Source organism: Podarcis bocagei, assembly GCF_964188305.1.
Source record: "Podarcis bocagei genome assembly, chromosome: 1".
In the NCBI taxonomy this organism is placed as follows: Eukaryota; Metazoa; Chordata; class Lepidosauria; order Squamata; family Lacertidae; genus Podarcis; species Podarcis bocagei.
The window spans coordinates 60,091,397-60,108,416 of NC_138125.1; the positions used below are offsets into that span (position 1 = coordinate 60,091,397).

The 17,020-nt window shown below is 41.0% G+C and overlaps 1 protein-coding gene across 5 annotated transcripts in view; it reads left to right on the top strand.

The window, feature by feature from the left end:
- The window catches only part of SHANK2 (SH3 and multiple ankyrin repeat domains 2), a 358,950-nt gene that overhangs the window by 69,751 nt on the left and 272,179 nt on the right, over positions 1-17,020 (top strand). For all 5 annotated transcript variants that reach the window (XM_081163208.1, XM_081163210.1, XM_081163205.1 and 2 more), the window contains exon 10: positions 12,578-12,644. In XM_081163208.1, coding sequence (XP_081019334.1) covers positions 12,578-12,644 — 67 coding nt within the window. The remainder of the gene's footprint in view (positions 1-12,577; positions 12,645-17,020) is intronic.

A 17,020-nucleotide genomic window follows, 5' to 3' on the forward strand; every position in this document is an offset into this window, starting at 1 on the left:
CAGATTGAATAGAACTCAGTTTTATATTATTTTGCTTTGATACTTTTCAAAGAACAGAGGGAGGAGGGAATAGAAATCTGAAGTCAAAATGTATTTTCTTATTAGCTGCCTTTCTCTTTTGTGTTTCATATTGAGTAACAGCCAGGCATTATTTAGTTTCATTAAATCTCCTTTAAAATTAGTGCTCAGTCATGTAAGTTGTAATAGGGGTTATATAATCACTTGCCTTGGTAGTTCTTTGCAGTATGACCTAGATTTCTCCATGAAAAATACACACCTGTATTTGCTCCTTTTTACATTTAATTTATTAAAAGCAAATCATAAGGGATTTCAGAATGCATCTTTCTTGTGAATGGTTTTCTAGGTGGCATTTTAAGCTATCAAAAGGCAGTGGAATACATGAATGCACCACTGTGTTCTTCATATTTACTTAATTGAGCAAACATTAGAATTTCATAAGCTTGGTGTTTTAGGGTAATAGAATAAGGACTTTAAAAAAGTAGAGGAGCATATAATGAAATGTTTGCAGCTAAAGCCTCGCTCTCTCAAATATATTTATTTGAAATGTGTCTGGGGAAATAAATATTAAAATTCTTAGCCAAACTATAGCCCACCATTAATATTTGTCAGTTTTAACTTTTGCAATACAAGATGGCAGCTTGCATATACAATCCTCTGTTTTTCATGTGTAAAGCTATATTTGCATCATCAACCCATTAGAGAGTGGCAAATGTAACATATTTATTGAATGTGTTATGCAGTTAACCCTGGTTCAAATATAGAAAAAGCAAACTGTTGTCTGCCTTTGGATCCTCATAGGTAGAGCTGCCAAGAGATTTATCTGAGCTTGATACACTGTATGTATATTAGGCTGTACCAAAACCTGCAAGTGCTTTAAATGCTATCTGTCTCCTCTTCCTATAGACATAGAGCTCCCAAATCTTAAGAATTGAGGTAGGACTAGATATAAATATGTGCCATAAGTTGCTGTATATCCTTTTGTTTTTTTTAATTTTGTTTACATTTACCCATGAGGGATTACTTGTGCAGCCTGATTCTATCTGTTGTTTTCTGAGATCTGTGTGAAACAATTTCAAAGGCTTGCTCTCATTAAGTAAGTGTAGGATTATAACATAATTTAAACTGTCACAAGCCCTAGATTTCTGCAACTGACAGGTTGGCGTGGTTTATCCAAAATTCCCCTTCCCCTGCCTACATTTTGTATTGCACCTCCCAAAAAAAAACCCAAAGGGGAAGTTTTTGCAGTGAAGATTGATGGAAGCCTACTTTGGATTTGAACCATAGGTTTAAAGATGCCTTGCGCCCATGCTAGGGTTCTGATCTGGATCAGAAATCCTGCATTAGAAATGTGAAATTTGCTATCTAAGGCGGAACTACATCATTAAGGTCATATTTATTTTGACCCTCAGAGAAGATGGCTTTTGGATATCATGTTAAAGTAATTATATTTCAGCACTGCCTTTGCACATTGCTGAAATATAGTTTGTGTTTATCCTTACAGAACTGAATAGTGAAAAGGCATTGCAATGATATTACAATGTTTCAGCAAATGTAAAATCATTTAATAAATAAGTGTTGGACTTTCCCCATGATTTATATTTGCAGTTGCTAAAACTAGTTGTTGAGCAAATGTATAATAGCTATTCTAAGACTACTGCCTGTCAATATCTGACTACAGATGGCACCATGAATCATAGCTTGAAGAAAGAAAATGTTAGATGCTATGCCAGAGTTGCTAGGAGAATTTCTGGGCACAGTGTACCACATGTGCTGCTAAATTTTAGAACAGTATCAGCATGCATTCTGGCTGAAAAATTTCAGTGGTAGAAGAAAAATCACACTCAAAAGACCAGTAAAAGGAAGATAACGCTAGCGTGGTCTGTATTATCAAGGACAGAAGATGAAATTACATTCAGCCAGATAGCCTGTTGAAAGCATCCAAAAGGTAATGCTCAGCAAGAGAACAGATCAAGCAAGAGAATTAGAACTGCACAGCAGAAATAATTTGATTGGGGGAAGGGTGATTATGTAAACTGTGCCTCTGACACTTGATGTTAATCAAATTGCTAATACCTTTCATTCCGCTGCATAATAAGCATGTACAAAGTTACATGACCATGCCAAGTCAAATATTTTAAAACTGTATATAATAACTGTATATAAACTGTGTGTGTATTTGCAATGATGTAATTGGACTGTTTGAAGAGCAGATTTTGCATGGTGAAGCAGGCTGTTTAGTGTTGAAGATGCAAAGTAGTGTTGCTCAACAGCAGTGAGATATTCTGGACCAGCATATAAATGTTATTATATTTGCCCTTCATAACAAAAATCTGTATAAATTAATGTATGAGGACAAAATTGTAGAATACTCTTGTTCTGAATACTGTGGGGCAACTTTGCAAACACTTTTACATATAGTTGCCACTTAAGAAAAATGTAATTATCAATTACTTGGTTGATTCTCAGATATTTCTTGTTTGTTTTACTTAAATATGCCATTAATATATTATGTCAGTTGCTAAATACGAACCAAACAATAATTCATGCTGTTTGCAAAATATTTTACAAGTGAAGATTTTAACCTTTTAATAGTCCAAAATTGCGGTTTTAAAATGTAGATAGAAGCTAAGTCTAACAATCTTACAACAACTATTTTTAAGGTAGTAAATGGGTTGAGCAAATGTTAGTTGCTTTCCTTATAAGATTGTGTCAAGTGAAACTAGGTATGTATTTTGAGTTAACATAGTCTAGAAGTTCATGTACACAATAAGATACAGATAAAGATAGGAGATAAAATTAACAGATGCAAGTTGAACTTTTATTTCTGAAATGAAAGTTTGGCTTATGAAATCACATGAACCTTACAAGCAGCTTTGTCATACTTTAACTTGGTAACACTGTCTGGCTCTGCTAGGGTTACTCAGCCTGGAAAAAGAGGCTTGGAGAATGTCATGGTGTTATTCGCAAACACTGTCAATCTGAACCCTTAAAAGGGGGGTCTTTGTCATTTAGGGCCCCTTCTTAATGGCACTGGAACTGCTGCAGCTTGACAGCTTCCTGAAACATCAAACATCCTGAGCTATGTAGCAGGAGCCCAGCCTTCCCCCTATACCAGCATTGCACTGGTTTTTGGAAGCAGGAGGTGTGAGGAGCATCCATAACATGGACTCCTCCATGTTGCATTGGCTTCTCTGGTATCCAGTGCTTTTATGTATATGTCAAAGAGACTGGGAGATAGAATTGAACCATTGAGAAACTATATACAGTGGTGCCTCGCAAGATGAAATTAATTCGTTCCGCAAGTCTCTTCGTCTTGCGAGTTTTTCGTCTTGCGATGCACGGTTTCCCATAGGAATGCATTGAAAATCAATTAATGCGTTCCTAGGGAAACCGCCTTCAGACCAGGTCCGGGGACAGTCTGTCCCCGGACCTCTTCTGAAGGCTGGGGGGGGGACAAGGGCTTTTCTTCCCACCCCCAGCATTTTAAAAAACCCCGGGACAGCGGAGGACTTCTCCGCTGTCCGGGCAATCTTAAAATGCTGGCGGGCGGCATTTTAAAATCGCCCCGGGACAGCGGAGGACTTCTCCGCTGTCCCGGGGCGATTTAAAAGCCCCTGGGAAGGCAGGCAGGGGGGACAAAGACTTTTGCCCCCCGCCAGCCTTCAGAAGGTGTTCCCGCCCCCCGCCCTGCTTCGGAGCACCGTTCCGAAGCCGGGCGGTGGGGGAAGGTGTTCCCACCCCCCCGCCCCGCTTCGGAGCACCGTTCCGAAGCGGGGCGGTGGGGGAAGGTGTTCCCACCACCACCACCCCGCCCCGCTTCGGAGCACCGTTCCGAAGCCGGGCGGTGGGCGATCTCCCCGCAGCCCCTTGCTTCAAAAGAGGTCCGGGGGCAGCGGGAAGCGCTTGCCGCTGCCCCCGGACCTCTTTTGAAGCAAGGGGCGGTGGGGAGAAGCGATCTCCCCGCAGCCCCTTGCTTCAAAAGAGGTCCGGGGGCAGCGGGAAGCGCTTCCCGCTGTCCCCGGAACTGGGGCTGCGGGGAGAAGATCGCTTCTCCCGCCGCCCCTTGCTTCAAAAGAGAAGACCCGCTGTCCCCGGGGCAAGCTTCGTTTTGCGAAGCAAGCCCATAGGGAAATTCGTCTTGCGAGGCAACTCGAAAACGAAAAAACCTTTCGTTTTGCGAGTTTTTCGTCTTGCGAGGCGTTCGTCTTGCGGGGTACCACTGTAGTACAACTTTTAGAATCAGGAAAAGCAACCTCCTAGCACCAACTTTTGGAATCTGTGGCCCAGAAAGAAGCAGAACCACTGCAAAAACAGAGTTCCAACATCTAAACAAGAAAGGTGGTCTAGAAGAATACCATAGTCCCTTGTATTGCAAGCCAATGAAAGGTCCAGGAGTTTTAACAGGGTCACATTCCTGCTGTCCTTTTTCTGGCAGAGTTCCAGCAGGTCTAAGGCAGTTCATGCTCAAAGGTCAGGTTGGAAACAAGTTTGAAATGCATCCAGATACTTGGAAAATAATTGCAAAAAGTTTTCATGTAACCAATCATTCTTGTCTTTTATCATCTGTTCAGTAATCTGAACCGCCTCCACAAATTCTGGAGTTCAATGGAAACCAGCCAGAGATTACTGTTTAGTACTAGGTTTAACATACCACCATTCTACATGTCCTTAACTTTCACGGTATATAGTGATTTTATATCTATCTATCTATCATCTATCACACAATTCATAAAACTCAGTCCCCACTGAATTTCTGAAGCACAACTTTTAAATGATACTGTCATTTATCTTGAATAACTTCACATTCCCTATGAATGAAACCTTTATCAAAATATATTTTGCCTGACATTTTATTATACCACATTGTATGAGGTTGTGGTCTTTTAACTTGGTCAGGCCTAGGTTTACATGAATTAGAAGTGTTTCTGAGCACAATTCAAAGTATTGGTGCTGACCTTTAAAGCCATAAATGGCCTCGGCCCAGTATATCTAAAGGAGCATCTCCACCCCCATCATTCAGCCCAGACACTGAGGTCCAGCTCTGAGGGCCTTCTGGTAGTTCCCTCTCTGCAAGAAATGAGGTTACAGGGAACCAGGCAGAGGGCCTTATTGGTGGTGGCGCTCACCCTGTGGAACGCCCTCCCGACAGATGTCAAGGAAATGAACAACTATCTGACTTTTAGAAGACATCTGAAGGCAGCCCTGTTTAGGGAAGTTTTTACTGTTTGATGTTCTATTTATTGTGCTTTTAATTCTGTTGGGAGCAGCCCAGAGTGGCTGGGGAAACCCAGCCAGATGGGCGGGGTATAAATAATAAATTTTATTTATTTATTTATTTATTTATTTATTTATTTATTTATTTATTTATTTATTTATTTATTTATTTATTATCCGCAATCTATCCTATCCACTGTTGGACAAGATGATTGTGTTTTTTTGTTTTGTTTTGAAATTCTGTCACGAGGAATATAGATAGGCCCCTGGGTCCTTTTTGTTGCATTTATTCTTTAACCAAAAATCAAGACAAACTTGGCATCATAATTGGTAGGGTGTCCTGAGACACAGAGTACAGGACTCGTGTACCTTTAAGAGCAGGGCAGCTGAGGAATAGGCACAGCTTTTCACTTCTCTATGTGACAAACTGAACCTGCTAAAATTCCCTGTGCTGCATACTGCCTCAGTTTATATGTAACACGAAGCTAAACCATGGTAGTGTGAATGCCTTGGGTTTTCAGAGAGGAGATTGCAGTTTATGTGCTTCTCACCTGCTACTCACTCCAGGGGCTCATGGTTTGCATATTGCAGACAAACCATCAACCAAGGTTGGGATGACATAGCAAGTCAAAGCATGACTTAACCCGTGACTTAACCTACGGGACCGCCTCTCCTGGTATGTCCCGCAGAGGAACTTACGGTCTTCAAACAAAAACATCTTGGAGGTCCCAGGCCACAGACAGGTTAGGCTGGCCTCAACCAGAGCCAGGGCTTTTTCGGCTGTGGCTCCAATCTGGTGGAACGCTCTGTCACAAGAGACTAAGGCCCTGCGGGACTTGACATCTTTCCGCAGGGCCTGCAAGACAGAGCTGTTCCACCAGGCCTTTGGCCAGGGCACAGCCTGACTCCCTCCTTTGGCAATCCTCACAGAACTCTAGCCCAATGGTTGCCATTAATCTGATATGAATTAATTTTATAATGAAATGATTTTAGAATGTTTTATCATTTTACTGTTGTTAGCCGCTCTGAGCCTGGCTTCGGTTGGGGAGGGCGGGATATTAATAATAATCATCATCATCATCATCATCATCATTAACCCAGTAGTGGCAGGACCAGGGGAGGAATATAGCAACCATGATCTCTCTGGGAACACTTGCATTTGTTCTAAGCCATAGTTTGGCTTAACTTTATGTGTGAACCTGGTGAGTGTGTTGGTTCAAATCATCTGAACAAAACAACCCAGAAAGTTTTCTTTTTTTAAAAAAAACAAAAAACCCCTACATTTTCCTGTTTCATCAAACCATTTGTTTGTATCCTGGCTTCTTCTGAATGGATTAACCATACTTTCCTGATCTGTATGAAATGGGAAAGTATAGTTAATGAAATACTTATTGGGTTTATGTGAAGCAAAAGAGTGAAGAGGCTGCATACATGGCCGCAAGCCTCATTCATATCTTAACTTTTATGAAGCCAAGATATGATCATCCTGTGATTTAAAAAGTACAGTACTGTCTGGTCACTCAAAGCAAAGCTGTATGGAATCTCATCATGTGCTTCCTTACCCATCACCCTAGAAATGGGACATCATGCTCTTATGTAATATTTTAGCTCCAAAATGGGGGGGGGGTTTCCTGAATTTAAGAACATTTTTATATTACGAAGAATTATATTTTCCAAAATAATTGAGCCATAGGTATGTGTTATTTATTTTCATGCATCAAACATGCATACATTGGCATTAAAATGATATGGAATTATGGAAGGCTGCACTACTAGATGGGTTTATTTTACTTTGACTTCTTATACACCAGCTACAGAGATTTGAAACACAGAATGATTTCAGTGATCACCAAACAATACCCAATTTGTATCTTGAATCTGTTCTTCTTACAAGATATCTGATAATGGATACCACTTAAGATTTGTGGCATTCTACTGTATTATTATAATCAGCACCCATGGCATTGAGCTCGTTTTACAATACACAGTACAATTGCATACAGCTGGGTCTTAGCAGGTTTTAGACTTTATTAAACCATACAGTACAGAAATATGCTTACTCTGCTTTCTCATGCCTCAAAGGAAAAAAATGTTTTTATCATAAAATAAACTTCTGCATAATTTCATGCAACTTTATTGCCCATGAGAATAAAAATTAGAATAGAACCAGGAAGAATTGTGATGGAGATGAATTGTCCTCCGCCCCCTGCTCCAAGTAGCAGAGTTCTTCTACCACCAGTTATCCTTTTCCACACTTTGCCCCCCCCTTTTTTTTACACAATGTAAGCACAGGTGTGAATGAGCCACAGAAGTCTTTCGGGATTCTGGAATGCTAGCAATAATCCCACAATGGTGTGGCACATGTATGGTACTGAAAAGCACCATTATGATGGTGCCCTAATATCTGGAATGAGAAGCAGGTTTTGCCATTGGTCAACCTTAATACTTCATGCACTCCCCACCTCCCCAGGGTAGTTCAATTGAAGCCATAGAAAAGCAAGATAAAACTACTTGATCTTTCTGTCAGGTAAAAACAGCTCTTCTCTTGGACTGAAAGTACTTGGAATTAATTCAAAGGTTGCTGGACTCTAGCTCTCAACAGCCTCAACCAGCGTGGCCAAAAGTCAGGTTTCATGAAAGTTCAGCAACATTTATTTGTTTATAAATATAAATAGTATCTCATCCTGTAGGTTCCCAAGGTGGTAAATGCACACAATAGACCCATTAGAATTAAGTCAAACACAATCAAATCACATTAAGTTAATAATAAAAAATAGTAGCAGCAGCAGCAGCAGCAGCATAAAAGATAGCCAGACCAACACACAGCCCTCTCCTCAATGCCTGTATGAATAAGGTTTTTAAGCAGTCTTTTAAAATCCATCAATGAGGGGTAGCATAGGGAAGGAGTTCCACAAACGGGCTTACCGAAAGAAGGTCCTATCCCATTCCATCACATATCAAGGTATGCTTGCCGATATGACCACGGGACTTGCGTATTACAGGATCCAACCTTGCAGGTAGGGAGATAAGTGTTTCGTCAAGTAATTGGGTCCTAAGTAATTTAGGGCTTTGTATGTTAAAGTCAACATCCAGCAGGTCCATCAGAATGGAGAGGTATGGCCTCCTCACATGTTAATTGAGAAAACATGGACCTAAAGGACAAGTAGGCAAAAGCAGGAGGCTTGAATAAAAAGGCAGAGGAGCTCAAATATGGATGAATTGAAAGGGAGGGCTCTGAAGAAGCTGTATGGTGTTTAAGGTCGAGAGGACCTGTATGCACCGGGGTTATTGGGCATGTGGGGAGATTGGAATCCTTAAAAGGCCAAGGGCAGAGTTGCTTAATGAAGTAGACCAGGTAAGGAGTGGGCTGAAAACTATAAGTGGAAATACAGTCATACTTTGCGTTAAATGTGCTTAAGGTTGAGCGCTTCCGGGTTGCGTTCTGTGGTGACCCGGAAGTAACGGAACACATTACTTCCGGGTTTCACACTTGCGCATGAGCAGATGGTTAAAATGACGTCACGCGCATGCACGGAAGCGGCAAATCGTGACCCATGCACTCACAGACGTGGGGTGTGTTTGCTTCTGCATGCGAACGGGGCTCCGGAACGGATCCCGTTCGTATCCAGAGGTACCACTGTATGGAGTTTTAAGAGCTTTAATGAAAACTAAGTAGCCAATTATTTGGCCACAGGCTCCTAATATTCAAGACATAATTAAATTACAAAAGATTGCCAGCTTTTCCAAAGGTATCTGTAAGCTACCCAGGCAGTGAACTGATTGTGTTAAAGTATTGCATTTTTTATTATGCAGAGTGCTTTTTAATGTTTTGTCATAAAGTGTGGAAATATTTCTCCTTTTTTGCTGTTACACCTTGACACCATGTTTCAGCCACATTCAGATAAATTGAGCTGAGACTGACGGTTCCTTTGGAAATGAGCTGCTGTCAAGATCAGGAGGGAGCTGTTACTGTTCTTCCATTTTAATGCTTGAGCAGTATTAATGAAAATGTCTCTCTCTGGAGCTATAAAACATATTTACCTTTTTGTGTGGAGGAGATTTACTGCTTCACATCAAATATTCTGTCATTTAAAAAATGTGTCTTAGATTTAATAGCTGTAACTCTTCAGTGTTTGAGTTCTGAGTGTTAAGACTGAGAGGTTGTGTTGCTTAAAATAAATTGTTGTCATTGGATGAGCATAAGTTGATGATGAGCCCATACCCCTTATCTCTAAATGAACATTACAGTATTTGAACTTACATGAATGGAGCCTGCCAGAAACAGCCTGAATTAAGACAGATGTTTATTTTTCCAAGCTCCATTGCTACAGAGAGCTTGCAGCCCACAAAAAATAATCATATATTTCTTAAAATTATGGCGCATTCATTGCTAAAGGGCAGGTTCAGAGATACTTACACTGATTGGCTGCTTATCTTATTGAGGTTAATGAATGTATTTGTGGAAAAGAGTCCTATTTAGCTTCACTACATGTATAAAACTATTACCGTGGAGAGAATCATAACAATGTCAGTTGCAGTGGGTATTGCCAAATCACTCGTTCTCTCTGTACCTTAGCACACTATATGATGTTTATCTGTGAATTAAGTGCACAGTACTGCAGGAAATGGTACACATATAAAATAGAGTGTGTAACTCTTGAACATGACAAGTTTTGTTTCTTAGAATTGCAAAGGCAATGCTCTTCTTTTGCTAGATATCATAGTTAAAAAGTGACAATCAGGTAAGAGTACCTTGAATGAATTTTCAGCAGTGAGGCAGATTAGACATGTAGGAAGGTTAGCACACAGTCGTAAAGAGGTGACTAAAATAAATATGAAACCCCACCCCCCAATCACCCTCATTTACTCAATCAAAGTCACTATCAGAATTTACTCAGAAATTACTGTGGGGGGAATTCAACGTTGTAATACGGCAGTTCTTCCACTAGGGCAATCCCCTAACAGAAAATCTCTCTTCTCTCACCACATGCTGTTCCAGGGACTCTCCCAGCCCCCAAGCCAATTTGGAGAGCAAGCCCCCAGCCCCCAATTTGGGTGGGGGAGCAAGGGGGAAACCCTCTGCACAAGCAGAAGCCTTTGTGCAGGGATTTATTAGTTGAATCCTGCCACGTGCATTAACATTTTTGCAGGTTTCCCTTCCCTTTGGCGGTGGGTCTGTTCTAAGGACATAAGAACAGCCCTGATGCCTCCGGCCAGGGACTTGTCTAGCCTAGTAATTTCCGCTGTAGACATCGAGATGCCTATGGGAAGTCCTCAAGTAGGACATGAGGGAAATAGCTCTCTCCCACTGCTGTTCCCTAGCAAGCTGGTATTCAAAGGCATGCTGCATCTGTTCCTGAAGGTAGTATGCAGTCCTTAATAATCTTATCTTTGAGGAATTTGTCTAATCCCTTTTAAAAGCTGTCTGGGTTGGTGGTCATCACCACATCTTAGAGTAATGAATTCCATAGTTCCAACTATTCACAGTCTGTCCTAAATCTTCTACCATTTGGTTTACTTGGATGAGCCCAGGTTCTACTATTATTTATATGACAGGAAGTATAGCTTTTTAAAGTCCACTTCCTTCACAACATGCATAACTACGCTGCCCACACATTATGTCTCCCTTTCTTGTTTCCTTCCCCCTCTAAACTAAGAGTGCTCAAATAATGGTAATGGGGGGGGGGGTTGTTTCTGTCCCATGATCATTTCAGTTGCTCTTTACAGTACCTTTCCCAACTCTAAAATATACTTTTTGTGATACAGTAACCAGAACTATACACAAAATTCCAGGTGTGGGTGCACCATAGATTTGCACCTCAGGTTTACAATATTGACTAATGATCCCTAACATGGAATTCACCTTTTTAACAGTTGCTGGACTCTGAATCAATGTTTTCATTGTGCTAAACATCACAACCCCAAGTTCTCCTTCCTGGTCAGTCACTGCCAGCTCAGACCCCATTACGGTATATACATCATGCATCACTTTACATTTAACATTGATCCACATTAGTCATGTTGTTCCCTATTCTCTCAGTTTGGAGTGCCTTGCAATCCATTTTTGTGATTTTGCTCCCTTAATAATTTGTCATTACTAGTAAACATGCCACTTCAGTGCTCAGCCCTAAGCCTAGATCATTTACTAAGAAGTTAAAAAGCGTTGGTTCCAATCCAGATTCCTGGGGAAATAGAGATTCTTACATTCATTCATCCATTATAAGGGCAATCCATTTAGTCCTCCTATCTGGTTTTTAACTGATTAATATTGTAGTCTTCATAGATGAAGATGCTGCAGTCTTCCTAATTTAGCTTGAAAGTCCATGTTGTATAACCTAAGAGTACTAGGTGACTTTGGGTCAGTCACTCTCTCTCCTCTAACCTGCCTTACAAGAACTCCTTAAAGGAAAGACAGGTTAAGGAATAATGTTTGCAGGTATTTGCAGAGCCAATTACAATTTCCATCTTGTCATGTGAACACACATTTAACTGCCTTGACATTGACTCACTTTTATTTATTCATCTGATTGCCACTTTTTCTCCCAAAGGGCCATTAAAGCATCATACAACATTTGAAATACAATATAATCAATACAAATACAACACAGCAGAAAAGGTTTTCAAACTGAACAGCTTAAAAGCGGTAAATTTTATGATTATTTTACAAATATTTGAGTGGGGAGCATTGTGGCATTTGCAACAGAGATAATCATACGGTATGGCAGAGAACATGCTTTTAGGGTGCTGTAGGTTCCGGGTTCAGTTACTGGTATCATAAGTTAAAAAGAAGATCAGGAAGTAGCTGATTTGTCCAGTTGAGATGGGCAAATAGTCTGACCTGGTATAAAACAGTTTTCAGTGTCCCTACTGTCAAAAACACCTGATTGATCACAATATTTTGCATCAGAACCCAACCAAGTAAATTTCTGCAAAATCTTAATAAGGCCTCCTCCAGTGAATTTTCTTTTATTTTGTTTGTGTATTGTAATCCATTACTTTTTTGTCTGTTGATGGAAGAATATGTCAATATTTGTAGGTGTTGGTGCCAACTGTGCTTCTACCGATTCTGTGGCCAAAAAACTATTTCTATGAATCACCATTGGGCAACATGAGTCCTATGATGTTAAAATATGCATTTATGGAAAGCCAAAGCATCTGTTTTACAGCCAGCATGCGTATGAACTGTATGTGAAAGTTTAAAAATAAGCATCAGCAAGGACGTTATATAGGGAAAAGTATCTACTCGATATTTCTCTGTATCTGCTACTAGAATGTTAATCACATATGGGACATAAAATTTAACCCCAAAATCTTAAATGCACTGTGTTCTCTCATCTTTTAGGTGGCAATAATTGCTGGAAATTTTGAGCTCGCTGAATATATCAAGAATCACAAGGAAACTGATATAGGTATGTAATAAATATATATATATCAGCATGTAAATTATGACTTCTAATCAATAAAGTTACTATATTCAATTATAAGCAAAGAACATACATACATACATACTCATAGATGATTGTGACCAGTGGAGATACCAGATGTTTCCATTTTGTACATTTTGTAGTAACAATGGGTAATAATATCTAATGTTAACCATACTCAGAAAAGGCCTATTTAAAAAAGTGGACTTGTCCCTTGATTTTAATTTAGCTACTCTGAGTATGGCTAAAGACTTTCTTCTTTCATTGGATATCCTCAATTATCAGCTGAAATACAATCTGGGGAGATGCTGTGCCATATTCTGTCATTTAGGGACTACTATAGAGTAGGGCATGGGCTAGAGCCTTCTCTATAGATCAGTGTTTCCCAACCGGTGTTCCCCGGCACACGAGTGTGCCGTGAGACACCGGCTGGTGTGCCGCGAGATGCCTGGAGGGAGGCGGGCGAGTCGGGCGGCGAGAGGCGGGGCGGGGGCGGCGAGGAGAGGCCGCGCCTCCTGCTGCTGCCTGGCGCTCCTCCTCGCAGCCGGCAGCGCTGCCTGGGCGCCTCCGCGCGACTCTTTCTCGCTGGGTTTGGTCTCCCAGCAGAGACGGGTCACACGCGCCCCTCCCTCCCTCCCTCAGCCTGCGCGGAGGTGGATTGAGCGCAGCTGAGAGGAGCTGCCGAGGGAAAAAACGTTCACTTTTGTGCGTCCCTCCCGGCGTGACGCTGCGCGCTGACGTCATGGGGCGGGGCTTTAATGGTGGTGTGCCGCGAGATTTTTTTTTAGTACACAGGTGTGCCGTTGCCCAAAAACGTTTGGGAAACACTGCTATAGATGTTACACTGAAGAATGCTAAGGACTGCTTTGCTCAGTGTTTACTAAGTGGTAGAGGGGAAATGGCTGAAACATGCTTGTTTCACAAGATCTTTGCAGTTGTATCCTTTTCCATGTCATGGAGGTCCATGCTACCCTTATAAGCATGTTTCAACCATTTCCTGTTTTTACAGGAAATGTCCAATATATTACACAGCTTCATATGTACACTTATTTTCCTGTGGGGTGGCAGTTATGAGTGCATGCTTCTGTCTCTCAGGGAACATTCGCTTCCATAAAGTCACATTAGCTGACCTTGATGCTCAAAAGGACAGAAAGATATGTAGCTGAGGCCTTTGGGGACATCATAGATCTGCTGCTGGGCTGACAGCCATGCTAGGAGTTATAAGGGGTAGAAGATAAATTCTAGTATTGTTGTTGTTTAGTCATTTAGTCGTGTCTGACTCTTCGTGACCCCATGGACCAGAACACGCCAGGCACTTCTGTCTTCCACTGCCTCCCGCAGTTTGATCAAACTCATGCTGGTAGCTTCGAGAACACTATCCAACCATCTCATCCTCTGTCATCCCCTTCTCCTTGTGCCCTCCATTTCCCCCAACGTCAAGGTCTTTTCCAGGGAGTCTTCTCTTCTCATGAGGTGGCCAAAGTATTGGAGCCTCAGCTTCACGATCTGTCCTTCCAGTGAGCACTAAGAATGGATAGGTTTGATCTTCTTGCTGTCCATGGGACTCTCAAGAGTCTCCTCCAGCACCACAATTCAAAAGCATCAATTCTTCGGCGATCAGCCTTCTTTATGGTCCATCTCTCACTTTCATACATCACTACTGGGAAAACCATAGCTTTAACTATACGGACCTTTGTCGGCAAGTTGATGTCTCTGCTTTTTAAGATGCTGTCTAGGTTTGTCATTGCTTTTCTCCCAAGAAGCAGGCATCTTTTAATTTCGTGGCTGCTGTCACCATCTGCAGTGATCATGGAGCCCAAGAAAGTAAAATATAGTCTGACCGTACTTGGAATTCCATTCACTGGTGATTGTACTTCAGATACACCTCATGAACATTAGGCAGGAACCTTACTATGTACATCTTACATGGGTGTTTGGTTCCAAGGGTTCCATGTATACATGGAAATGAGGCAGGGGCGGGGCAAGGTCCACTTGGGGCGCTGGATCTGGAAGTCAAGAGATGCCCTTGCGGGATCTCACAGGCCATTCCCATGCTGACACCACCAGCAGCTCACAGTGTGGATAGAGTGACCATAAAGACACAAATCTTAAATTAAACATATAAGTTAATATAAACCCTCCCATTGTCCAAATAGGTTCCCACATGAATTGATGTCTCTATACAATATATCTGAATGTAGCCAGGACAGCGAGGTCTAAAACCATTGTGTAATAGACGGTGGGTATTTATCCTTCTGGGCTTTAATACTTACACTTCACCGTAAGGGCTTGCAATCTACATCTGTTTTCCATTTGTTAAGCCTTATACTACAGAGTTAAAAGCAGATGCATACCTGAAAATATCAAGCATTTTGCCAATACAAAATTGATAAGAGTAACAACTTCAGACCAAAAGGAATATATCACTGGACAAGCCCTCATCCTATATCTCAAGGAGGTTATTTTTGTGTTTGCATACATCGGGATGCACTGTTAGACTTCCATTCCTTTGCCTGATTTAGCTGGCCAATCAAAGCCATTTCCAGGGTATGGCCACTGTCACATGCTGACAGCTTCTAGAAGCCACAGGTGTTAGGTAAGTGCAGGGTGCGGACCAAATGTGTTTGCCACCAGAGGTACTATCCCTCCTCTAACATCCCATATACTCCTAAATGCAATAAAACGCAAAGTAAAAAAGATATGTGTCAGGTAAAACCAATAAAAAGAACCACTTAAAACCAGTTAACATATATAAAATATTTATGAGCCAAAGGTTTATCTTAATATTATTATATTTGCCTCCTGGAGAAAGTTCATTACAGACAGGACTATCTGAGCCTCATTTGGAACGAGTCATCAAGACTCTTTCTCAAGTTCTACCCAACGTGCTTCAGATGTTGATGGAACAGACAGAAGGACCTCTCTCAAGATCATAAAACCAGGCTAAGAACTTAAGGGAGAATGTGGTCTTTCAGATAACCTGGCCCCAAATCATGTAGTGCGCTGTGTTTCATAACCACCACTTTGAATTGTGTCTGGAACACGTCTTCAGTATCTGCTGATACCATAATTATCCTCAATCAGTCTTGCATCATAGTCTGTACTGAGGTTTGCTTATACAACAATTAGGTTATATCCCAGGACACCCCTCTCTCTCTCTCTCTCTCTCTCTCTCTCTCTCTCTCTCTCTCTGTGTGTGTGTGTGTGTGTGTGTATGTTGTGTCAAAGAAAAACACAACCCTGAGTAGCAGTTCCTTATCCTAAACATATGCGCAACTCGCAGTACCATCCTGTAACAGGGACATAATATCAAGGGGCCTGTTTGAAGGAACTTCTATCCACCCCACCTTTCTCAACGAGCTTCTCCTCTGTGACCTCTTTAGGGTCTCCTTGGGTAAAGAGGTGGAGCTAGGAGATCCCATGAGTGCCCCTCCCATTTTGAGGGGCAAATTACATCTAAATAAGCCCCTTGATTGGGGTATTTCATTACCAGTGCACTTGTTACACCCCATTTCCAGTACTTAATGGGAAAAGGATTAGACTAGAATCCCTTGCCCTATAAGAAATGAATTCTTATATCATTAACACTTGTCAGTTTCATATTTGATCAAATTCTTCATTGGAACGATAAGAGGCAGGGGCAAAAAGATAAAATATTAAGACTGAAAGTCACATTTCAAGGTAATTTATTTTATGACATGATTTGAAAGAACAAGACATCTTTATTGTTTACTGACATTCAGGGAGTTAAAGGTATCCAGTTAATCTGCCACAAAATTCTTTTACACACATTTGTATTTCAAGCATCACACTGAACACAACCTATCACCTTGCATTCTTCAAATCTTACATTCCCAGTAATAAGCTTTTATAAACATTTCTGATATATTGGAGCATTTTCTAAAATAACTGGGCACTGACAATTGTTGTTGAGATCTGGAAAGATCTTACAGTTCAGTGTCTGTACAATACCATTTTATTTTTGTGCTAAAAACCAACATTGCATCTTTGAACACTGCAAGGCTTTAACAAACTGTCCAGCAGCTAAACCCCATTGATTGACATGTATTTGCCCTCTTCTTACTGCAATTAGTTGCAGCATTTTATTTTTATTTATCTATTTATTTTTATTGAAGACTGAAGGGAAAGTAATGGATTAAAAGCTGTGATGAATAGAAAAGTTAATCCCTGATTGTTTTCATCCAGTCTACAGCTGTCTGCAAGTAAATGAGCACAGAAGGTTTAGAAAGCATTTGCTATACAGCTTTTACTATGGCTTCTATAGGATGGAGATACAAAAAACCAGCAATAATATATATAGGAATCTTGAAGGTCTCTTTAAATACAGCTATGCACATATT